The sequence below is a fragment of the Leopardus geoffroyi genome, chromosome A2 (assembly GCF_018350155.1).
Source record: "Leopardus geoffroyi isolate Oge1 chromosome A2, O.geoffroyi_Oge1_pat1.0, whole genome shotgun sequence".
NCBI lineage: Eukaryota > Metazoa > Chordata > Mammalia > Carnivora > Felidae > Leopardus > Leopardus geoffroyi.
This window is the reverse complement of record NC_059331.1, coordinates 167,780,175-167,806,021: the sequence shown is the minus strand read 5'-3', so window position 1 is coordinate 167,806,021 and position 25,847 is coordinate 167,780,175. Positions and strand designations below refer to the sequence as shown.

Here is a 25,847-nt window from a genome sequence, read left to right as displayed (position 1 = left end):
GAGGTGGTGTGCCAGGCCTCTTGCTGTGGCGGAGCTCAGCCTGACTGCGGCCCGAGGCGGGATGCTGCCCACCCGCCAAGGTGTGAGCCGCTTCCTTCCCTGGCCACGCCCTCCGAGGGCCACGTGTTCAGCCCCGGAGCTTTCTCCTGCCCGCGGTGCTCCTCTCCCAGCTTCCGTCTTCTTCCCCAGCCTGTCAGGGCAGGGCTGGCACACCTCCGGGTTCGGGTGCCTCAAAGGCAGGAAGACGGCTGCTAGTGTGTGGTTGTAATGGGAGTTGATGACAAGTTAAAGGAAACTCTTGAGAATAGTGTTGATATTGTTAACCTAATATATGGCTAAGCAAACCCTTACATAGCATAGGCACTAGCCTTTTTTCCCTGCAGCCAGGAATTATCAAAGGTTCCTGTCTGTTCAGTATTTTATTGTTTTTAAACTGCTTTCATATATTTTGTTTCATTTGATCTGTTAAAAATCTGAGAAGTAACCAAGGCAAATTTTATTGTGCATATTTTATAGATAAGGTCTTGAAGCCCAAGTATTCTTGGGAAACTTCCAGGACGTAGTGGCAGAGCTGGAACCAGACTCCAAAGAGTGTTTTTTCCCCGTGTGAGCATTGACTGATCAAATAGTTCTCAAACCTTCTGGAGATTAGAGAAGGGTTCCTGCAGTGCAGTTCTATAAAGATGCCTCATACTGTTTCTATGAAAAAAAAATCCATACATGTATATTTTTTCCTTTAGGAGAGAACATCTTGAGAGCGTGTGAATGTGTATTTGGTGAGTTTGCCAGGTTTCAGTAGAGATCAGGGGAGCATGCTCGTGGTTCTAGGACTTGATTGACTACTCTGGGGAACCCCACAAGCCACAGGAGTGGCTTTGAGCATCGTGTGTTTTCTGCCGTGTGGATTCTTCGTCCTATGTTACTTGGTGCCATAATGAATGATTATTTAAATACCACGGACATGGGGGCACTGAGGTCTAAAAGCGTGTGGGGAAGAGCATGCAGCCAACAGTGACACAGATAATGACTCTTCAGACCCGCCGCCCAGTGAGTCCTCGCCGGGCCTAGTGAAGGTGTTTGGCTCATTAACAGTTCTATATTGCACGTCCAGATGGCCCTGGAACTTCAAAAGTAATACTAGCCAGAGAAAGTGGAGTAACAGCTATATCTAATTTGGCTGTTTATGTATCAAAAATAGACAACTGGGGCCTGGAATGTTATTTACTGAGAAACATTTGCAAATAACTGCCTGAAATCTTCTCTTACTTGAATATGTAGAAATAAAATATGAAGGTTATAAAAAATAAATCAGCCTTTTAAAAGTTCGAGATGTTAGAGTTTAAAAAACACCATAAGTTGTAATGCATAGAGAAATTTTAGTCTGTATATGTTATACATAAGGCTTTGTTTGGGTCTGATTCTATGATGATGTTTGATGTCAACTCATGAATTTTCTTACACAGTTAAAGGCAATTAAATAGCTTATATCATTGTTAAATAAAACCAAATCCCTATGTTACCAAATGTATAGATGAGTTCCAGGAAAGTGAGAAAACCTCCGGAGACCGACACTGAACAGGCAGCACAAAACTCAAAGAGTTAGTGAGTGAGTGACCCCTGGCTGCTTACAAGGGGACATAGGCTAATAGGCGCATGGAGGCCAGGAGTTGGAACCGAGGCCCTGCTGAAATCCTTCAGCAAAAGGGCCTTCTTGTTTAAAACGCACATACTCATACATACACATGCATGCATGTACTCACACACATGTGCACAGCCGTGCACACGCACGTGTGCACGCACACCCCTTGCTCACTGATAGGGGAAGACTCCCAGTCTTAATTCTGGGCAGAAGTTTCCCCTCAGAGTTCATCGATAGGCATTTACTTCCTAGGAGTTGGGGTTCAGTATTTAATACCTTTTGGGAAATCCCCCAGGCCAAGAAATTAGCATAGAAGATGTCTCAAAGCATTATGTATCATTTTGTCTTTTTAACCTAATGTATAGTAGGTACTTGTAAGTAAATTTTATTAAAAATTGGTGGAGTGCCTGGGTGGCTCATTTGGTTAAGTGTCCAACTCTTGGTTTCGGCTCAGGTCATGATCTCAGGGTCATGACGTTCAGCCCCACGTCAGCTCTGCGCTGACAGCCTGGAGCCTCTTGGGATTCTCTCCTCCCTCTGGCTCTGCCCCTCCCTTGCAAGTGTGTGCATGTGTTCTCTCTCTCAAAATAAATAAATAAATAAATAAATAAATAAATAAATAAATAAATAAATTTTTTTTTAGTTAAAAATGGTTTAAATATAACCAACAATTATAGTTGGTTTTAGAAAGTTGATTTAATATAAGGTTCATAATACATACACATTTTTTACTTGGTCCTGTTTAACTATGACTTGTGCTGCTTAATTGCATTTAAATTAATTATATGAGAAAACTCAGGACTTGACAATAAATACCATATAAGCAGACCTAAACAAAACCTGATTTCATTTTATCCTAGCTTTTTTACATTTTTAAACTTACACTCTCTCTTAGTAATTTGATACTGGCTTAGTTCTTTAAGTGTTACCATCCCTAAAAGCCAAGAATGAATAATACTATCTTTTTTTTAGTTTTAGGTACCTTTTCTGTGAGTTTTAATCTGTGTAATTTAATCTGTGTAATTAATTTTGTGAGATGCTTGAAAAGAATGAATCTAAATTAGTTTTTCTCTATGTTATTATTCAGTTATTCAGAGCAGTTATACAAGAATATTACCCTTATCTATTACTTTTAAATACTTTATTAGAGTCTTATCTTTACTATAGTTCTATAAGGTTTGGACTTTTTGACTATAAGCTTGTAGCTCTTGGGATCACTCCTCTTATTTCTCCTTTATTTTCGGTCTATAGTTTCTCTGGGACATTTCTCCATAGATTTGATCCCATCTACTTTCTATCATTTATGGATTTCTTAACATTGTTAGTCTGCGGATGCTCTTGTCTTCTAGCATAACTCATTTGGTTAATTCCTGTTGGCCACTTACTGTATGTCTGGTTCTGTTGCAGCTGCTAGGGACAGTATGGATTGATTGATTGATTGATTGATTGTTTATTATATATTTTTCCTGTCTTCTGTGATTAAAAAAAGTGTGTGTTTAATCCATCATTTTGAACTCATGTCTCTGATTCCTTTTCTGTCTCTACTTGTTAGCTTTACTGGCCTTTTATCTGGAATACAGTATTAATTCCCTAATTGTTAATTTCGGGACATTCTTTGGCCTTTTTCCAGACTGGGAGGTTTTGTGGTCCCTGCTTGAATTGGCTCTGATTTTGTCAACAGATGTGGGGGTTCAGTCTTTCGGCCTGTCCTCTTTAGCTCAAAAGCTGTTTTGGCCTCTCCTGGCTTTACTGCTCAAAGAAGATCTTTTCCAATCTGATGTTCAGAAATCCTCGAGATTCCAAGATGAATTCTACAAATGTACAAATCCTTCTTGAATGCATCTGTATCGCAGGATCCTTAATGTTTAGTTTTTCTATGTCACATCAGGCTTGCGTAAAGCGTACTTTTGAGGCTGATGATTTTGATTGATTCTCTTGTGTATCTTGACTTCTATTGTTTTTCATTAATATTTTAATTTTAATTTAACCAATTTCATTGGAAGCCAATTAACCTCACATTATATTTTATATCATTCCAAATTACCTGTCAGTATTTGTACTTGGATTATTCTGTAAATATAATTGCTGTGTACGTACATTTTATGCCCTTTTTCCTTTAACAATGTATTTTGTGTACATAAATTTTCTGGTGCTGGGAAAAGTTGTCCAAAACTTGGAAATGGGCAGAGGTCCTGGGTGTTCTGTCAGTGGAGTCCTGGGCGTTGTGTAGTGTCCCTTGGGGGTTATCTCATGTTGTAGGGCTGCGTACCTTTGGCTGATTTCCTACCGACTTGGCTATTTCACTTCTTCTAGGGTTAGAGTTAACTGTAGGGAAGTAAGAGCAATGGAAATGATTTTGTCTGATATAATTGATTTCTTCTCCAAACAAAAGACAGCCCAAGCATTTTATTTTGTTGTCCCATAGGATATGACATCTAATTTAGCTAATTGATTTTAGCGTTTGCAATTGTCTAAGTATATCTGTGTTTTTCAAATTCTTCTTTGACCTGGCCTTAACAAAAATTAAAACCATGTGGCTCTACTGGTAAAGGGTGTGGGGAACAGAGAGCAAAGAGTGCTCGGCGGGGAGCTGCAGTCGGCAAGCAGCAGTAACACCCACTGTGGGCTGGCATGGAAGATGGGGCTCTGGTGGTGGAGTCCAGGAGATACTTACAAGTGTCCACCGGGATGCAGGTTGCTGGGCACTCCATTCAGAACTGGATCTTGCCTGCCCACGTCTACTTTCTCGATCCACTTGCTAGTTCTGTTGTCACCACGGGCGGGAGGTGATAAAGAGAACAGGCAGGACAAGAACTCTTAAATATAAAGATGAATAAGGGACTCAGAAAATGACCTGACCTTTGGGAAAAACCAACACTGTGAGAGGTACCAAACTCAGTGCATTCTCAGAGTTAATAGACAAAGAGAAGATTTAAGGGGGATTTAAAAATATTTGACCTTGTGCTTTAGACAGTTTTTTTTCCCCACAGAGGGAAATAAGGATATCTGATTCTCGATATTGCCAGAAATGAATGTTCTACAGAGTCATTCTGATTTAAAAAAATCAAGTCCAGACAGCTTGTGGCATATTTTTACTAGATAACTTCAGTTTCATACAAATTTGTTCAGAGATTTGAAGATGGAGCATTCAGAGTTTTATTTTATGGAACTAGTATAATCTTGATACTGAAAGTAGACAAGGATAGTATGAGAAAGGAACATTATGGCCATTTTTATTTGTGAATACTTATGAATCAGAAAATGTTAAGCTGAATCCAGCCATGTAAGCAAAAGATCATCATTGAAGAAAATTTTATTTCAGGTATGCAAGATTGGTTTCGCCTTAGGCAAGCTATGCCTATAATTCATGTTAGGAAAGTCTAGTGAGGAAAAAAAAAGTCAAGTGAGCATCTCAAAAAGGACACAAAACACATTTAGTAAAATCGGTAACCACTCGTGATTAAAAAGCAGACTAAGAACTTGAGGGGACGTTCTTAACCTGATTACTCTAAGTCTGCAACTGACATTGTACTTAATGGTAAAATGTTGGAAGTATTTACTTTAAAATTGGGATGTCATCTTAAGTACTTTTATCTTAATAATAACAGTGTAATGAGTTACTAGTAGTACAGTTAGACAAGAAAAGGAAAAATTGAAAGGAATAAACAAAATAGTCATTATAAACAAATGATATTGTCTATGGAAAAATCCCATAGAATCTAAAGATAAGTTATTAATTCAAATAAGGAAATTTAGCAAGGAACCTGGATGTAGGATTAATATAGAAAAAATTAATATAGAATAAAATAGAAAAATATAGAAAAATCAGTAATAGCAACAAACAATGTCTAACTTAAAATTTTTTATAATAGGACAGCCCAAGGTATGTTGAAATGAATCGGACAAATGATATGTGAAATCTTTATGGAAATAATATATGGAAATAAAAAATCTTATTGAAAGATGTTAAGGAAGACTTAAATAAATGGATAGGTATTCTGTGTTTATGACTTTCTTTATATGGTAAAAATAACAGTTCTCAAATTTGTTTTTAGAGTCAGTTCAACTCTAATAAAAATTCCACCAGGTTATCTTATAGAATGTGATAAGCAGATAGTAAAATTCTTACAGAACAACAGAGAACCAAGAACGGCCAGAGCAATTTTGAAGAACGTGGTGATGGAACTTGATTCTATCAAATAAGAGAGGAGCAGAGAGGACTGGAGACATGTCTGGGAAGAAGACACACGAGGCCCATAAGCACGTGACAAGCCCTCAGCATCACTAGTCTTTGGAGAGATGCAGATCAAAACCACAGTGGAGCACTTCTTCACACCCATTAGGACAGCTGCTGACAACAACTGCAAAGCAGCCCCCTGCCCACCCCACCCTCCCCCGCCAGAAAAACACCTAAGAGAATAACCAGCATCAGTGAGGATGTAGAGAAATTGGAACTTTTTTTTTTTTTATGTTTATTTATTTTTGAGAGAGACAGAGACAGAATGAGAGTGGGTTAAGGGGCAGAAAGAGAGGGAGACACAGAATCCAAAGCAGGCTCCAGGCTCTGAGCTGTCAGCACAGAGCCCAACACGGGGCTCGAATTCACGAGCCGTGAGATCATGACCTGAGCCAGAGTCGGATGCTCATCCGACTGAGCCACCCAGGCACCCCAAGAAATTGGAACTCTTGTACGCTGTGGTGCGTATGTGGTGCAGATGCTGTGGAATACAGTATGGTGCTTACTCAAAAAATTAAAAATAGAATTACTATATATGATACAGCAATTCCATTTCTGGGTGTATACACAAAAGAATTGAAAGCAAGCACTCCGCAGACTGATCTATCTACCTACCTTCCTTCCTACTTCCTTCCTTCCTTCCTCTCTTCCTCTCTTCCAGGTTTTCATTCAAATTCCAGTTAGTTAACATATAATATAATGTTAGTTTCAGGAGTACAATATAGTGATTCAACAAGTGCTCATCACAAGTGCCCTCTTTTTTTTTTTTTAATTTTTTTTTCAACGTTTTTTATTTATTTTTTTGGGACAGAGAGAGACAGAGCATGAACGGGGGAGGGGCAGAGAGAGAGGGAGACACAGAATCGGAAACAGGCTCCAGGCTCTGAGCCATCAGCCCAGAGCCTGATGCGGGGCTTGAACTCACGGACCGCGAGATCGTGACCTGGCTGAAGTCGGCCGCTTAACCGACTGCGCCACCCAGGCGCCCCACAAGTGCCCTCTTTAATCCCCATCACCCATTTCACCCATTCCCTGCTCCCCCACCTCCCCTCTGGTAACCAGATGAGCTTAGGGTTCTCCCACTCCATTGTCCCCCTCCTGTCTCTCCTTCACAGAATGTTTATACACTGATTTTCCTGGCGCACTATTTATAATGGCCAAAAGGTAGAAACAACCCAAGTATCCACCAGTGGATTCATAGGTAAACAAAATGTAGTATACACCTACAGTGGAATATTATTTCGCCTTAAAAAGCGAGGAAATTCTGACAGATGCTGTAACATGGATGAATCTTGAGAGCACTATGCCGAGTAAAGTTAAGTCCGACCCAACGAGATAAATACTGTGTGATGCCACTTGTATGAGGTCCCTAGAATGGTCAAATTCATAGAGACAGAAAATAGAATGATGGGTGCTAGGGGCTGGGGGCAGGAGGAGGAAGGAATGAGCACTTATTGTTTAATAGGTGCCGAGTTTCAGTTAGAGAATGTGAAGAAGCTCTGGGAATGGATGGTGATGGTGACCGCAGAATGATTTGAATGAATATACATAATGCCATAGAACTGTACGCTTTAAAATGCTCAAAAAGGTGGACTTTATGTTATGTGTGTGTGGCCACAATCAAAAATAAAAGTCAATAGGGGCGCCTGGGTGGCGCAGTCGGTTAAGCGTCCGACTTCAGCCAGGTCACGATCTCGCGGTCCGGGAGTTCGAGCCCCGCGTCAGGCTCTGGGCTGATGGCTCAGAGCCTGGAGCCTGTTTCCGATTCTGTGTCTCCCTCTCTCTCTGCCCCTCCCCCGTTCATGCTCTGTCTCTCTCTGTCCCAAAAATAAAAATAAACGTTGAAAAAAAAATTAAAAAAAATAAATAAATAAAAGTCAATAAATGACGAACACGGCAGTTCAAATCAGTGGTTACACTTGACCAGGTTGGTGTGGAAGTTTGGTGCAGTTGGGAGGGCCACGTGGGTGCCACAGTGGATGTGATCATGTTCCTTTAAGTATTTAATAGACATATAACACTAAACAGCATACTTTCATCATTTAAAAATAGAAAGGGACAAAAGCCTATTTATTTCTTGGTAATGGGCTCACATTACCCAAATTGAAGCGCTATGTAAAACCAAAGTGCCAGTTTATTAGAGTGCGTGGGTGGTTCAGTCAGTTAAGTGTCGGACTCTTGGTTTCGGCTCAGGTCATGGTCTTACTGTCGTGAAGATAGACCCTCGAGTTGGGCTCCGTGCTGACAGTGCAGAGCCTGCTTGGGATTCTCTCTCTCTCTTTCTCTCTCTCTGCCCTCCACCCTCTCTTTTTCTCTCCCTGTCTCTCTCAGAATAAATAAAATAAACTTAAAAAAAATCCCAACTTACTTTCAATGGAAAATTGTAAAACACACATTTGTGCATACCTACCCACCCAGAATAGTTGTTATTGAGAGCTGGGGGGAATGTGGAAGTCAGGGAGATGGGCCTAGCTCAGCTAACGGAGGGTCTGATTGGAGTGAGGGCAGACAGCCCGAAGCTTTTCATGTCCGTGTGTCCTGTGTGGTTCACTGTCACAGGGAGAGCTCTCCTGCGGTGTTCTCGAATTCCTAGTGCTTTCTGCGTGAATGTACTTTTTGCCACATAAGCGATGTGACATGATCATCCAAATCATGTGACAGTGCTTCATACTAAATTCTACACTTTAAAGTTTGTACATTTTGCTGTAGTAATGTCATAAATAATAACTCTAATGTTCTTTGTTTTGTTGTGTCTTTATTGAGTGTTTTATGAAACGAATAGTGGTATTGGCTTCTATTGCATTAAGTTTCTTAGAGGACAGAGTATTTGACCTTGGCATGAGTTTGCTATTTTGGAATTGAAAATTAATGTTCTAGTAAAAGAAGCTTTTATGTGTTTTGCTTTACTTCCTTTACTAAATTAGAGGTTTGTCTTCAGTAGGTTTTAAGCATTCTCCCCTACTGCCCTGTTTCCACGTCAGTTTGTCTTTGGTGTCTTGATTCTGTTGTGTGCAGAGGTGGAAAGCATGGGCTCTGGAAACTGATGGACCTGAGTTTACAGGTCTGGTCCTGAAGCTGGCAAGCCTTGAACAGGGTGACCAGGGGCAGATTATTTAACTTTTGGGGACGTGAGCTTCCTGATTTATAATAAAATTTATCTTCTAATTTGTCGTGAAGATTCAGTGAGCACATACAAAGCAACTGGTAGGAGCTCGGCAAATGTTAGTTACCGTCTCTTCTTTTCCGTGAAATTGATTCCGTGAACTCCAGATTTCCGTGAACTACAGATTTATTGGAATCTATTTATTGAAATAGAAGGAAAGCTCTTTACTGGCTCTTTACTGGCTGGCCTTTAAGTTATTTTGATATGATGTAGAATACTGAGAAATATTTTTTCCAAGTTTAGAATTATGTTTTAAAATTTTAATACAGAGTCTCTGCAGTCTTTCTATGGTTCAGTTCTTTGATTTGCTTGTTTCATTTACTTGTTGTGTTAATTTATTTACTTGCAATCTGGAGGATTTTTGCTTGTCTAGTATCATGAGAAATTTCTGCTTGATTTGAATACAATGAACATCTTAGTTAAATGAACTGGTAATGATAGTGTTTTATTTTAACGTATCCTAAAATACATTCTTTTTGTCAAATTACAATAAGTTGAGTGTCATAAAGTTTTAATTTTTCCATCTTATATAGACTACATTAAATGAAGAAAATATTAATATTAAAAAAATCATTCACTGTAGCTTAACATAGCTTTCTATAAAGCTGTTTTCTTTGACCTGGTACCAAAACTTTTTGGTCCAAACTCTTAATGATTACCTTGGGAGCAAGGGGGGAAATGTTTGACACTCTATAGAGATGCTTGTTTGTAGCTTTTTTCATGGTTTCCAATAATTACTACCTGCCTGTATTTTCTGTTCCTTGTTAGTGCTTCCATCCATCTTCCCCAGATGACTGCATGTACGTCTGGTGCAGTGTTGATGGCATGCTGTGCAAACCTTATCTGAATGTTACTAAGAGACTCTTTTTGTTAAATGAAGGCGGTGGCTTGATATTTCTCTTAAATGTTCTGTAAATGTAGAAATTTTTCCCAGGCTTTCCTGGTGGGTGGAGCCCTAGTACATAAAGTGGTGTTTACATACCTTCCAAGAGGTCAGGATGTCCAGGCAAAATCTTGTTTAAATGTTCGTCACCATAGAAACATATCAGCTTATTGTTGGAGCTTTTGTAAACACATTGTAATTTTCACTTCATTGATCTTCAGTACAAAGCAATTAAGTGTGTAATTGACCAGCAGAATATTTTCAAAAAGCAGATATAACTACTTTAATGTTTTAGACTTTATGCATTCAGTGCTTATTTCAATCTAGAAAGAAAGCTGTGTCTACATGTATTTAGTCTTTACTAGCCTATTTAATTTAAACCGTTTTAACGTTGTGATAGTTGTGATTTCCAAAATAATATTGAGAGAAACTAGTGTAATCATATAGCTCACGTTTCTTAAAAACAATATAGTGTTTCGTTAGCAGGAAGAAAGTACTTCGTTTTGATGGTGTTTTTAAGTCATACGTTGAGTGTTTGTTGAACTATGATTTTAGTAAAAGGGGAGGAATTTCATTATAGTAATTTAGATTAATGGTTTTTGGGAGGGATTGAGATAACTATTCATACTAGGGATGAAATTATTACAAGGTTCTTGGAATCTTAGTAATACATGACTTAATATAAGCTTTCAAAATTACTTGAAAGGAGTACCACTGTTGATAATAAGAACAAGTTCTTAATAGTTTTGTGACCTTGTATTCAGGAGACTTTCCTTTTTAAGATTAACAGTGGAAACCTTTTTCCTCTCTGACAATGTTTTGCCACTTTGTTATTCACAGGGCATTTCAGTAAGTTATTCTGACATCTGGCACATCTTTTAGCTCAGCGTATACAAGAATAGAGTTGATGGGAACCTTCCCCTTGGGGCTTCCTAACTCCCGATTCTGACTCTTAATGGAAAAATGAGCAGTAGGCATATTTTTTGCTTATATGCTGTCCTGCTGGTGATTAATGGTAGCGATAAAAGCTCTCAATGCTTTCATTACTTTGCAGACAGAATCACATACAAAAGTTTAAGGGTCTCACATCTTACATGCCACACAAGACTGTACTTTTTAGGCTTTGTAATACCTTTATGATCTCAAGAAACGTGGTGGTATCAGTTCATGTATTTCTGGCACTTGTATGAGTCCGTCAATTTTGAATTTATACATGAAGCCTCTGGTTATTCATAGCCCTGTTACCTCTCTTCTCTCCGTCCGAAAGTTGTTGAAGACAAAAAAGCTGCCACATTGCATTTAATGAACAGATTTGTGTTTTTCTGTTGGTTTTGCTAAAGCTCATAAATGGTGACACTTCACTGATTTCAAGTTGGGCTGGTTTTGTCTTGTTTAATCAGAAAAACAGAATGCAATTGAAAGGAAAACATAACTGTCCTGGCCTCCTAGTGGATTGAGTCAGAATAACAGCTGTTTCTTACTATATCGGTTATCTTCAATATTTCATAAGCAGGCCTAGTCATATTCAGCAATTTTGTTGACTTTTTCTGTGGCAGCCTTTTCTGTAAGCGTAATATTGCCAAGTCACTCTTTTTTGCTTAGTTTGATAACTGAAAACGAGCAGATTTCTTTTGATGAGCTATTTACTATTTTTCAAAATAAATATTGATAATAAATCTTGAACAGTTTATATGATTTGACTACAGAGCTCTTTTTTTCTTAAATGATTCTTATTTGACTGCTTAAGCATGTGGGTGTACATTTCTTCTCAATGTTATATATCTAATAGAAAAAAACCTCTTCTTGGAATTATATAGCTTGTTTCTTTTGAGAGAAACTGTTCACATATAATTTTTTTGACACGAAGATTTATTTGAGGACTCAGTTTGTCAGCGTATAGGGATAAACATGTAGGTCTTGAACCTAAGTATCACTGTCGGACGGATTATACGTACGTAGGCTGCATTTTAAAAACTACTTTTCTAAATGAGAGAATAATTTTTCTTAGTGTAAACAGAGGGGTTAGTTTCTGAATTTAGTAGTAGATTTCCTCTTTTTGACATAAATGGTACTAAAAACATTAAGTTAGAGCAATAGCACGTTAAATGAGGTTACTTTAACCAAGCTGTTTTTCAAGTAATTTTATATCAAGGTTAAATTTAGAAAATTGAGCTCAGGGGTGCATGGGTGGCTCAGTCGGTTAAGCACCCGACTGTGGCTTAGGGCATCCTGATCTCATGGTTTGTGAGTTCGAGCCCCGCGTTGGGCTCTGTGCTAACAGCTTGGAGCCTGGAGCCTGCTTTGGATTCTGTGTCTCCCTCTCTCTGCTTCTGTCTCTCTCAAAAATAAATAAACATTAAAGATTAAAGAAAACACTTAAGAAAATTGAGCTTAAAGTACTTTAGAGTACAGAGATTATATCAGATTTTGTTAGAAGTGGACTGTTGATACTCCGCCCTGACCAATATGGTAACCACCAGCCATGTGTGGCTATATAAATTTAAAAGAACTAAAATTACATAAAATTAAAAATCAGGGGTGTCTGGGTGGCTCCGGTTAGGCAGCTGACTCTTGATCTCAGCTCAGGTCATCATCTCAGGGTTATGGGTTTGAGCCCCGCGTTGGGCCGCCCTGGGTGTGAAGCCTACTTAAAATAAGTAAATTAAAAAAAAGTAAAATAAAAATCAGTTCTTCAGTCATAGAAACGGCATTCGAAGTACTTGATAAACACATATGGCTGGTTGCTATCTTACTGGGTGACTTAGAACATTTCCATCATCACGAAAGGGTCTGTTGGACAGCACTTTTGCATGCTATTCAATCATAAATAATTTGTGTCGTCTATAATTATTCAGTATCTAAACAGCAAAAGAAGCAAGGCCCAACTTTAGGGATGTATGTGTGTAGCACCTCACTTGGCTAGGAGTGGCGCTAATGAGATTTGATGTTAACTTGCTGTTGCATTAGTGCACCTGTTTCCCTGTTGCTGGCCCATGCTTCTGTTAGCAAGTCATGACTAAGAGTGATGTGGTCAGAGTTGTGTTTTGCAGAGATCGTACTCCCACCGCAATGTAGGCAGCAGGTGAGGCAGAGAGAGACGAGAGTTGGCTATTGGGACTATGAGGTAGCAAGGCAGTCGTCCAGGTGAGACGGATGTGGTTGCGGAAGGAGGAGCGGATGGCTTTAGTTGTAAGGACACAGGAGAATCAGAAGGTCTCGGTGTTTGAATAGATCAGGGTCCAAGGTGTGTATGTGTGTGTGTCAGAGGGTGCAGCAGGAAGGGAGGTGACAAGAATGTTTCCAACGTCTGGAAAGAATAAAACAGTGGGTATTGGTGCCATTTGTTGCCATATGTAACACCAAAGGAGCAGGTTTAGGGGATAAAATGACGAGTCTGACTTTAGAATTAAGTTTAGGACTAGGGAGATACCCAAGGGGAGGTGGCAGTTAGGCTGTGTGGCTCTTGGTCTCAGTTTACAGGTTTGGACTACAGATAGAAACCTCAGGGTCGCTGGCTCCATGAGGAGGCCAGATCACCTACGGGAAGAACAGAGCAGTCTGGCCGGTGTCTTCATCAGAATTGACTGAGGTGCCTTTGAGCTGGTTGTCGGGGATTGGCGAGCCCCTCTCAAAGTTTGAGAAGTGCTGATCCAGCATGGGAAAGGAGGAGCATCTAAGCCCGAGCCATTGTCCTTTGTAGAATGAAATAAGAACGGAGACAGAGAAACCAGGGGGTAGGCAAGGAAGCTGAGGGATGTGCAGGCTGCCCAGCTGTGTCTTGCTAAGGAAGAGGTAATGGCAGCTGCAGTTTGCAGGAAAGTAGGGATGAGATTAGGATGAAGGAGAATGGAAAACATTTAAAAACTCATTGAGGGAATTGTTAGCCAGAAATCAGCATAAGGATTGCCCAGTGACAGCAGAGGCCCCCTCTGGAATGTGGAAGGTTCTCGTGATTTTGTAAATGTCTTTCACAGGACCGAGAATTCAAGGAGTGAGCTGCCAGTGGAATTAAGCTGGTCTGGTGGAAATCAAAGGGACCAGGAATATTAGAATGTTATTGGTACTGGATTATCATTAAAGTACAGTTTAACGTCGGGTTTAGGCAAGTGAAAACAACACCGGTTGAGGGAGTTGGGTGGATTGAGGGAGTGGAGGTCACCGTGATGAAGACAACAGTGCTGGCTTCAGGACCAGATGTGTCAAAGAGAAGCATGGAGCAGTCTCACGGTCGGAGAGCTTAGAGGGAGCTGGGCTAGTGCATGGAGGGGGGCTGTGGTAGAGTGGAGGTTAAGTTCATTAGGAGCTTGTGTGTTACTCGCGATGGTGGGGGATGTGATAAAAGTGCTTGTGAACCTGGTGCTCACATCATCAAGAAAGACTTACAGGTCTGTGGATGGTAGGTGACAGAGATGGGAAGTAGGTGATGAGCTGGCATTAGAAGGTGATATAAATTTAATTCAGAACCACAAATCCTTGGAAATTTTAAAGACAAAGGCAAGAATTGGAGTCATTACAGTTAACCCTTACATTGTGCTTACTAAGCATCCAGCCTAATGCTACGCATGTTACTTATGTTAACTTATTTGATCCTTTTAATGACCCGGTAAAGTAGGGGTGTTATTAATAAACCCATTTTTACCAAGGAATAAACTGAGGCACGGAGAGCTTAGAAATGTGCCCCGTGTTACACAGTTGGTCAGTGATGGGACCAGGCTCTGAACATTAGCAGTCTGCTGCTAGGGTTGGGGTCCTGAACTAGCTCACCTTAATGTCTCATAAACTGAACTTGGATATTTTCAGAGTTATTTTGTCAATCTCTTGGAAGTTAATTCTTTTAAGAAAAAAATTAAAAACATTAATTTGTTCTCATATTAACGTCATGCACATTCATTCTAGGAAATTTGGAAAATACAGAAAAGCACAAAGTATTCAAGAAAAATAGTTCCTTGTAACCATAGTCTTTTTAGCTGGCCTTGTGCACAAACAGAGTAACCCCCTGCCCCTCTCTGGGAAAGGAGCTATGACCGGGCTCCCTAAGCAGCTCAGCCTCTGACAAGCATCAGCATGTCAGGTCTTTGGGGACCCTTACTTCTCCCACCTGCCTCCTGCTTGGGTAAGAGCTCACTGCAAGATCCTGGAAGTCTTCTCTTTGCCCTTAACCCAACCTTCTGGACCCTTATTTGTTCTTCTTCAGAAAGCCCTGGTAGCTGCCTACCCTTGCCACCCAAATCTGCTAGAACCGTGGAGGCTCTGAGACTTTACTGTACTTGCAAGCTGACGAGTTAGTCTGCTAGATTCCTGCACGGTGGTTGTGGACATGAGGCTCCTGGACCAGAGGCAAAGGACTTCATTACTCAGAACGAGGCAAGCCATCAGCTTCCTGTTCCCAGGACAGCTCCACCCTCCCACTAGCCTCAGAGGGGCAGCGTGGCTTGGGTGGAGGCTGTTCCTACAGTGGGCTCAGGTCATAGCTGAGGACCCTTGAACTCGGAGGAACCCACAAATGGGCTGCAGGCAAACCTGCCTCCCCTTTGTTCTGTAGAGGGACATTATTCTTCTCATACCAGACAGGAAACAGACCTACTTCTGTTTCAGAGAGATGCCATCTCTGTTTTTCAAGGCTGTTTGCTATCCAGAAATCCTTAAAAAGACAGTCCAGAGCAAGGGCTATCTATCCTTGCCTGTATCTGTGAGATGCACAGAAATGGGAGAGACCCATGGAGCATTGGCTTCCAAAGCAGAGTAACATATTTGAAGAAAAACACATTTAGCTGTCAAGGAATATTTCTTTTCTTTTCTTTTTTTTAAAGTTTATTTATTTTGAGACAGAGAAAGAGAGAGGCAGAGAGAGAAGGGAGAGAATCCCAAGTAGGCTCTGTGCTGTCAGCACAGAGCCCAATGTGGGGCTTGAACCCACTAACCGTGAGCTCATGACCTGAGCCGAAATCAAGAGTCAGGTGCTTAACTGACTGAGCCACCCAGGCTCCCTTATTTCTTACCAAAATGTCAGAGGAAGTGTGTAAATCTTCTGGTCGATTTATTCCCCAACATTTATTATCATCGTAACAGTTCTATATTATAGTTATTAGTACATTATTACACTTGTTTAGTAATTATCACAATTATTATTAAAACACTTTTGTTTGGACAGTGGGTCTCAGATGGTTCCAAGGATCACTACTGTTTAGTTCATATATTATAACACTGTTTCAGTGTTTAGCTTATGTGTCATAACATTTAAGACACACGTTATGTGTTTTGGGAGCCCGACTACTACTAAGGGCTGGTTGGAAGCAGGTGGGATTTGGGCTCCAGTCAGAGTCAGGAAGAGATACACATTGGAGCACTGATTCTTTTTATCCGTTTTATTTATACACTTTCCACATAATACTTGATGTGTAATAATCTTGCTTAGGAAAGAAGACGGTGGCTTAGAAAGAGAGAAGGAAAGAAAAAAGGAATCACCATTAAAAGGTGGTGGTCATGTTTTGGCATCCTAAGTGGTCTAAAGTTTGGAAGTGCAGGTCTGGAGAGTTCTTCAGGAAAGTAGCAGTGTGTTTTTCGTAGTGTGTCTGGGGACTGTTCGTGTTTCATCTCACTTGAGTAATAGCTACTGTTAGAGCTGATGTGTTAAATAAAATACAAGCATCATTCATTCTGGTTCACCGGCCTCCCTTGCTATGAACACTTAAGATGTGCTGACCCCACATTTGAGGACATCGCTTAACCTGCCCAGGCAGCCCTGTTGTAGGACTGGACTAGTAAGGACAGGCCCCTTCGACTCTGAGTCATTATGGAGGGCTGGGGGCACTTGGCCGGGGTCTCAGGACATTCCCTGTCCTCTCTGTTGCATCTGAGCACCCGGGGCCGTGATTGAAGTGCAACCTATCCCTTTAATTCAGAAATTAGCAAATAGTATCAGGGTAAAGTTGGAGTCAGTATATGTTTTAGATCTTTGTAACACATCTTTAAACTATTTTTTTTCTTTAAACTATTTTTAATATGGAAGGAAAGATTACAGGATTTATTGAGAGGCATGGGTTTACTTATAATTTTGTTTGTTGTATTAGATGTACATTAGTGTATTACAGTATAAAACATCGAATGCATCTTTGAATTTAGGTACGGATTCAATCGTTGGGTGACTTTGCTGGAATAGAAGGAAGTTGTTTTTTGTTCATTTGTTTGCCTTTTCTAGTAGGTTTCAAGTTTAGAGGTCTGGCCTCTGGTTTGGCCCTGAGGACAGAATGTTTTACATTTAAAACAAAAGTGTGCATAAAGGTGCTTTATTATAAAAACAAAATTGTGCATAAAGAGGCTTTATTAAATACCAGCTGCATGAAGTGATGACATCTTATCTAATGTGAAGAAGGAAACGATCGGTAATGGAGAGCAGTGTTCTTCCTTCGGGGAGTCCTCGGGCTGCACACCAGAGGGCGCTTGGAGGCTGTGGGAGCAGCCGAGCAGGGCCTGTGCTCTTGGCCAAGCGGGTGCTCTGTGCTCTCGCCAAGTGCGGTGCTCCCGGAACTGCCTGGCTGTGCGCCTCAACAGCCGAGACGCCCTTGATTAGAATCACAGTTAAGAATTCATTAACCTGCGTTTTAAAAGATGGTTCTACAAAATGTTTTTAGAAAGAATATTTTTAGTTCTTTCTTGAAAGCTTAATCGTATTTCACATAATTTCGTAAAGAAAAGTCCGTCTAAACATTACAAACTCTGAAGTTAGTGGGTTTTATCTTGCTAATAAATATAAATTTCCTGCCCTTCCAAAGAATTTTTGTGCTTTCGTGTAGATAGAAACCTAATTATTCGTGAGATGACATAAAATACTGAAATCACATCTCCGTTGTCTTTTTCAGGGAATCCGAGCCCGAATTTTAGAGACTCTGGTCATGCTTATTCTTCTCGCGTTGCTTATTCTTGGGATAGTGTGGGTCGCCTCCGCGCTCATTGACAATGACGCTGCCAGCATGGAGTCTTTGTATGGTAAACCGGCTTCTCTGATGGAGACGATAGTTTGGGATATACTTACACATGCACTTTCTAGACATTGTAATAATTCCTTGTAGAGTTATCCCGTTGTTACAGATTAAGTCTTTAGACACGTATAAGAACAGAGTATTCATGTGTTTGCTGTATTCAGAACGAGCAAGCAGCTTTTTTTTTTGTTTGTTAATTGGTTTCTGTTCTTCAAATTCTTTGGAGGCTTTTTTTCTCCCTCCAAACAGGTTTCGCAAGAGTTATCTCCTTTTCTTCTATTTTAGATCTTTTTTATTGTACAATTTAGAAATTATATGGGTTAGCAGACTCAAACAGGCAATTATGATGTTTACCATACATTAATTTATGTCAACCTATATCTTAATGTATAATATTTTGGATTTACTAAAATCTATTTACATTTCTTTTTAGATCTCTGGGAGTTCTACCTACCCTATTTATATTCCTGTATATCTTTGATGGGATGTTTGTTACTTCTCTGTAAGTATTTTTCCAACCTAATGGTTGATGGGAAAGTGGAGTTCTGTGTTTTGAAAAATAGTAAGGTTTCCTGATGAGATTACTTAACAGCTTGGAGATTTTTAAAGCTTTAGCCTTTAACTTTGTTTACGTTAAGATCAATTCTGATAAACTGAAACCTTGAAAGAAAATGTGCGTGTTTTTCTCTAAGGAAAGCGTCTTTTGCAGAGAGACACACACACGCACACGCGGGTGCATCCATTGCAGCATTAGATTCTTTTTTTTTATTTTTAACATTTATTTTTGAGAGAGAGAGAGAGAGAGAGAGAGCGAGCATGTGCACGTACAAGGGGAGGATGGGCAGAGACACACACACACACACACACACACACACACACACACACACACACACACACAGAATCGGAAGCAGGCTCCAGGCTCCGAGCCGGCAGCACAGAGCCCGACGTGGGGCTCGAACCCACGAGCTGTAAGATCATGACCTGAGCTGAAGTTGGACGCTTAACCGACTGAGCCACCCAGACAACCCTAGATTCTGCTTTTGGCTGGTGACGTGGAATGCTGTGTGATGAATTTGTGGTTTTTATTTCAAATTTGTTCAGTCTTACTTGAGGGATTACGGTCTATCTCAGAGACATTGTAAGTAGATAAATGCAGTTAAAAGGAGTGGAGATAATACTTGTCACTTTTAGATGTTCCTATCTGGTTCTCAATTTCATTAGCTCTTGAAATTTAATCTGCCCTTTAGTTGATTTTCTTTAATTTCTTTTAAGTGAAAATACTTACTCTGATTGGACCGCTAGAGTCTTGAGCATCCTAAGCCTTCTTTAGTCTTTATGTATCTTTCTTCCTCCACATCCCGGTGCCCCCAGCTTCTTTATTGATTGAAGAATCCTCTGGCAAAATTGGAGACAGGAGTTTTCTGGAAACAATAACCTTTGAGTTCGTTCTGTACTTTTAAACTAGCGGTTCATGTGTCTCCTCTCTGTCTGTGGTCTCTCCCTCAGTGTGCACCCCCGTCGGCCTCTCCCGCATGTTCACAGTGATGGGGCAGTTGCTGGTGAAGCCAACGGTAGGTTTATCATCGTGAACCATCTTGGTTCTCAAATAAATGTGCTTACATTTGAACATCTTTTAGGTTGTGAATGAGCAATCAGAAACGTATGAATGTTTTTGTGGGTTTAGGACGTAGTTGTTACTGTTGCTTTCATTTTAATATTTTTCATCTTTGGAAACCAAATTTGTTTTTGCTTTTAAAATACTAACTATAGACACTTAGGTTAAAAAGTTCCTCTAGCAAATTTTAAGACAAAATTTACAAATATTTACATGTATTTTAGGTATCTGTTGTCTTGTATCAATAGTAACTCTGTTATGTTTCAAAATTTACCACATATATTCCTTGATTTAGAAAGCATTTATGTTTCAGAGTAGCTGTCTGCATATTATATTTTGATTATACTTTTCACTTTAATGTCAGAATTACCATATATTCATTTTTAAATGATTTTCAATTGGTAGTAATAATCGTAATGATTTGTCCCTAATTTCTTTGGCCTCTAGCTATTTTGTCAAACATTTACTGGCGTGAACATCATTCTTAGCTGCGTTTAGGGAACTTGCCATTTAAATTGTTTTCCTGGGTCCTCATTGCCCACAAACTCAGGTCTGAATGACTCACAACCTGTCCCGTACTCCATTGACTCCACACTCCGTGCCCCCCTGTGACTGCTTGCACCCTCACCAGCCGGGGGGGCTGTGCGCACAGCAGGCAGTGTGCTTTCACTCCCCAGGCATGTGGGGGGCTTCCTCCCACCGGTGCCTCCTGCCCGCTCAGCCCCCCTGACGGCCTCCTCGAGCCCCGGCTCTGATGTCAGCTGCACTCACGGCCTGTCTTTGGGCCTTGCCTCCCCTCTTCTTCAAACTGAAATAATCAAGCTTCTTTCTCTGCATTCCTCATATTCCCCTTTGTTTATATTGCCCTAGTAGTACCTACTAAATTGTTATGGTAGTATGTTTGTCTTTTCTACCGGGGTGATTAATCAAAGAAAAAATTGAGGAAATATTGTAGTAGATGTTCGTTTAGTAATGCTTGCTTAATTTTGGAAGATTTTAAAAAATAAATGGCAAAAAAAATCTCTTCATATCTTTTGTAAAAATAGGGTTGGATTATTTAATTTGCTACATAAGTGTATCTGCACTTGAAACATACTATCAAATCTTGAAATTTACTTCCCTCTTGAAGAGGTTTTATGACACTGCCTTCTTAATTTCTTCCTGATTCTCTGGGGGAGATGTTTGTTTGTTTGTTTGTTTGTTTTTTGGTCTCCTTCTCTGTTTCTATTTCCTGGCCCCCTAAATATAGGCAAATGTTCACAGTTCTGTCCTTGGTCTACAGTTGCTCTGCTCTGTTCTCCTGATCACTTTCACATCACTTCTAAATGTGTAATTCTGCTGAGAAAAAGGCCAGGAAAACAAACACAGTGCACTGTAAGTGCTGTAACTGAATACCCCACGGAGCTGAAAGCTCATCTTCTGTAAAACCAAACTACGTATTTATCTCCCTTCCCAAAGCTGGTTTTTCTCCTAAACTTATTAGTATTATCCTCAAAACTTTACACCTTTTTTCTGGTTCCTAACATCTACTAATAATGTTTTTTTAATCAGTATAGGCTATATGTTTGTGGTAAGTACTGTATTTTACACACATTTCATTTAATCCTGTTAACAAATCCCTAAGTTAGGTGGTGGGCTTATTTTATGGCTGAATTGCGTGTAGTTCAGGGAGATTAAGTGGCTTGTACAAGATTGCAGGTCAGTGCAGGTGGGGCAGGGTTTGATCCCAGACACTGGTTTCAGACCCTGGGCTCTGGAGCACTGTTCGATCTGGCCACAAGCTCCAGAGTACTCGAGCTACTTCGCTGCTGAGCTTACTTTCTACCTGTTCACCTCTGTGTTTTGCTTATAGTTTCCTCCAACCCAAATGCCTTTCCCCTTTGTAGTAAATTAAGCTATCAGCTGAGGCCACTATCCTCAAAAACACATGCCAAAACTTTTTTTCATCCCACCTAGAAGTCGGGAATCTTTCTTCCTCTTAACTTTTGTAACGCTGTTTATTTTAGCTTCAGTTATGACTGTTCTTTTAATACTATAATTATTTTTGGGGGTTCATTCTGTCTCTCCAGACACTAGAATGTAAGCTGTTTGAGGTCAAGGACTGTGTTTGACTCGTATTTAGGTCCCCAGTAGCTCAGAGTGGTTAAGAGCATAGGCTTCAAAGGCAGATAACTCTAATTTGCCAAACCCTTGTGTTTTGGCATATTGTAAGATGGGGATGATAACGTTCTGTTTTTCACGGATGGTTGTGGAATCAAGGGTGTGATGCACACAAGCACTTAACGCAAATGTCCGTGTGCCCCTCACTGTCACTCACTCACACTGAGACAGACCCGTGGTGGTAAGTCACTAATGGGCACTTTGCACCATAGGAAGAAATCTTTTTTGTCTGGGTAAAACTGTGGATTATGATCCAAACAGTAGAAAGTGCTGAGAACGTTGACGGGTAAGAAACTTGGTACCATGGCCCCTAAAGGTGTGGCCCCTGCCTGCTTCAGGTGCAGAGCCTGTCTTGAATCACTCAGCCTAGTCTGCTCTGCACTGGTGTGGTCAGTCTGCCCTCCCTTTCCCACTCAGGGCTCAAGGGTCGTCTCTTGGGGGAGGCCCTCACCGGTGGCCTGCTGAAGTGGCTTTCCCCACCCTTTTCTTCTAGGAAAGTCAGCTTTTGTAATTGTTTATTTGCATATTATGATTTGTTGTTACTTTACTGTTTTATTTTGCTGTCAGTGCTAGGCCTGTTGATAATAAGGGATTATCAATATTTGTTGAAATACTGGGAATTGTTGGGTTGTTCTAAGTAAATTTTATAGAAATTCTGCAGATTCGATACCTGTAACTCTACAAAGCTAGAGTTAAACATATTTTAGGTTTTGTCAGTTGTGAAGATAGTGCAGATAATACCCTATATAATGCTGTTTGATTAGTGGTTTGTTCTTGTTTTTTATTCGTGTTGTATGGCGTGGTGAGTGGTGTATATATAAGCATCATATTTCTCTAGGGTTCTGTCTGCGGAATGATTTTGATAATACCACTATTCAGTATTTGCAGAAAATTTTTAGTATGTAAAGATGGTGTAAGTGGAAAGTACTGCATGGTAGTGATTGAGTTTATAGATTTCTTGTTTTAAATATTATGTAGATAAATATAGATGAGAAACCAATGTTGCATGGAGTCATCTGTTCCTTCTTGCTCTAAAATAATTGGTTTGGGCATAAAAGATAGTGCTGTATTTAGCCTTTTGGAAGGTTAGAATTCATATATTTATTTGTCATTGAGAGGGGTGCAGTGTTCTTTAATCCTTTAAATTTAAGTATATGTAGACTTTATAATAGCCAACTTTTGATGTGTTTAGTCACATACTAAAATATTTTTCTTTAATTCGTATATTGAATAGTTTGAGGATTTTTATTTTAAATTCCTAATATTTTTGAAGGGTTATCTGAATCGTAGGCGAAACAGCCTAAATATCCGCATGAGCACTAGTTTTGTAATAACGCAGCGGTCAATGGTTTGATCTTTGAATTTAGATTCTTGAAGACCTGGATGAACAAATTTATATTATTACCCTGGAAGAGGAAGCACTCCAGAGACGACTAAATGGTACGTATGTATTACATATTTAGAGCCGAATAAAAAAAATTATTTAATTCAAGAAAGACACTGATTGAGGGGGAAAAATATAGAAAAATATAAGCCTCTTAGTACACTGTGCCGTGTTGCACGAGGTCAAGACGTAAGAGTAACATGTGAACGTTCCAGGTGAGGACGGTTTTGCTGAGGACTGGCGGCACTGTGGCCAAGTTCCCATCTTTGCCTGGCTGGAGTGCACTGTCCTCTAGCAAGGCCAGCTCAGTTCCGAGACACTGGCCACTGAGATGCACCTCTGCTACCAATACCCTAATACGTTTTAAGCATTACGACTCACAGTTACTGAGGTTTTACAGATTTGTACGTTTTCTTAATAACTTTATTATTAGTTTTCTTAATACTCATTTGTTTTGAGAGAGTGTGTGCGAGCGGGGGAGAGAGAGATTGAGAGAGAGAGAATCTCAAGCAGGCTCCATGCTGCCAGTGCGGAGCCCGACCTGGGGCTCGATCTCACAAACCACAAGATGACGACCTGAAGCGAGATCAAGAGTCGGGTGCTCGACGGACTGAGCCACCCAGGCGCCCCTTCTTACTTTAGTAAGATAAAGGATACTTTAGTATCATTACTTCGTTTCTTTCCTGTTGAAATCTTTAAGGTGAAAAGTAGTATGTCTTTCTGCTTCTGGGTGCCAAATTTGACTGTCTCAGTGGTGCTTAGGGGCACTGGTTAGGGCAGCTAACCTAAGTACCTAAGTACTGTTACCTAAGTAAACAGCTTAGGGCAAGCTGGTTACTTGGGAATGTGGTCATTATCAGCTATGATAACCGAGTAAGCATGTCGTAGATCTTAAAGTCCGATTTTTAATTACTCATCCTTTTTGGCTTCAAATGAAGAACCAATGAAGAAAAGAGTAATGAGATAGTTTAACAGAGAAATGACATGGTTTGGATAAGTTTTCTTTTAATTTTATTTAAATGATTTTCATTCTGCACTCTCTTCTCCTACAGAGTTGTTGGTTTTTTTTTTTAATGTTGAAAACCAACTCCAACGTCAGAGTATTAATAGCTAACTGTATTTCAGGATCGTAATTGAAGAGTAAGTATAAAATGGAAGGTTACTTTTAAGTATGAAATAGGAAACAAATACACCTACTTTCTTCAGTTACAAATAGTGAATTTAAATCATCAATTAAAAAGTGTTGCTAACATTCAGAGCTTTATTCTTAGGTGAAAGAATTTCAGATTTGTATCTATTTTAAAGAATTCTTGTCAATAATATTGTATCCTTTGGTACCAATAACTTTTAGACTGGTACCACATGTATCTTTTATTCTTCTAACTTTAATAAAGCTATTTCAACATGAAAGCCTGTTTAATCAGAATTGCAACTTGACTCAATACTGTCAGGTTTATAAAATTTCATCACAGTAGTAACTATTATAATCAATTTGTCTTATTTAGGTAATGATGCTGTTACATAATAAAAGCGCCTGAATTGGGAAGCTGCCTGTAGTGTGCATTTGTGTTTCAGCCTGAGGTCCATCTTGCAGATCAGGAGACTGAGACCCAGGAAGCGTCCAAGATGGTGCCCCATGAATTAAAGAATTTGGGTTGAGTCAAAACAAACCCAAACCAAAAAATACAGCCTTTTCCCACTTTTCGTTTCCACGGAGGGGAGGAAAAGTCCCTCCATAATCTTTCTAGATCCTTTGGCTCCTCAAATTCAAAAGCGGTTCATTATATCTAAAGAAACTGAAAAAGAAGCAGTTGCCAGAAGGCTAAGATGTATTACGAAATGAAGGCAAGCCCAAAAAAACAAAATGCCCTGACTAGCACAGCAATCTAATTTGGAGAGGTTAAACGCGTGCTATGATAGCTAATAGTAAGTATAATTTTATTTTCTACCATTTTGGTAGGTCACGTACCATTTCTGACCGCTCTGTTGGTAGGTTGGTAAAGCCTTTCCGTTGACACTCTTTAACGATACGTTGGGATAGTCGCTGTCGTTTTGTCATTCTTTGCTCGTTAGCATTGTAGACTGTTTTGGGCGGAAAACAACAGGCTTGTAACATAAATGGTTCCGCGGCAAAATGGGCATATTGACTAATATAGATTAAAATTGTGAGCTTCAGTACGGTATATTTATCAATATGTGCAGAGGGGGGAAAAACAAGATAAACAGTATTTTATGATTTGCTATTTTTTAAGAAAGCTTAAATCATAGAAGGTTAGTAGTGGAAATCATCCCCATGGGTTTTCTTTAATCTAGTATTGTGTCAAATGTATTTTGTTGTAAAAATGTTTCGTATTTTAAATTATTTTTAAAAGGTAAATTAAAGACGTTTTTTTTATTTAAGAGAGTGAGAGAGAAGGCTTGGGGGAGCGGGGTAAAGGGGCAGAGAGAGAGAAAGAGAGAGAGAGAGAGAGAGAGAGAGAGAGAGAGAGAGAGAGAGAGAGAACCTTGAGCAGACTCCACACTCAGCGCGGACCCTGACCCTGGGCTCAATCTCACAACTTTGGGATCATGACCTGAGCTGACGTTAGCAGTCAGACGGCCAACCGACTGAGCTACCCAGGCACCTAAAATGTTTTTTATTCTGGGCTGTTGAAAAGAATTGCAAAATAATAAGAGTAAAAGATTTTTAAAAAATGTACAGCAGTGAATTACCCCAGAATTCACGGTCGTGTTTTGCTAGTGGCCATTGCGTGTGTTTTCTTGTCTGCTTGGGAACGTGTGACGCAC

The 25,847-nt window shown here is 39.9% G+C and overlaps 1 protein-coding gene across 7 annotated transcripts in view; it reads left to right on the top strand.

Moving 5' to 3' along the window:
* LMBR1 (limb development membrane protein 1) overlaps nucleotides 1–25,847 on the top strand; it is a 199,813-nt gene that overhangs the window by 77,007 nt on the left and 96,959 nt on the right. For all 7 annotated transcript variants that reach the window (XR_006716685.1, XM_045496304.1, XM_045496299.1 and 4 more), the window contains 4 exons: nucleotides 17,782–17,908; nucleotides 18,335–18,403; nucleotides 19,408–19,472; nucleotides 23,044–23,116. Coding sequence is in view for 6 of the 7 variants with exons in the window: in XM_045496304.1 (XP_045352260.1) it covers nucleotides 17,782–17,908; nucleotides 18,335–18,403; nucleotides 19,408–19,472; nucleotides 23,044–23,116 (334 nt within the window). In the remaining variant the exon portion in view is untranslated. The remainder of the gene's footprint in view (nucleotides 1–17,781; nucleotides 17,909–18,334; nucleotides 18,404–19,407; nucleotides 19,473–23,043; nucleotides 23,117–25,847) is intronic.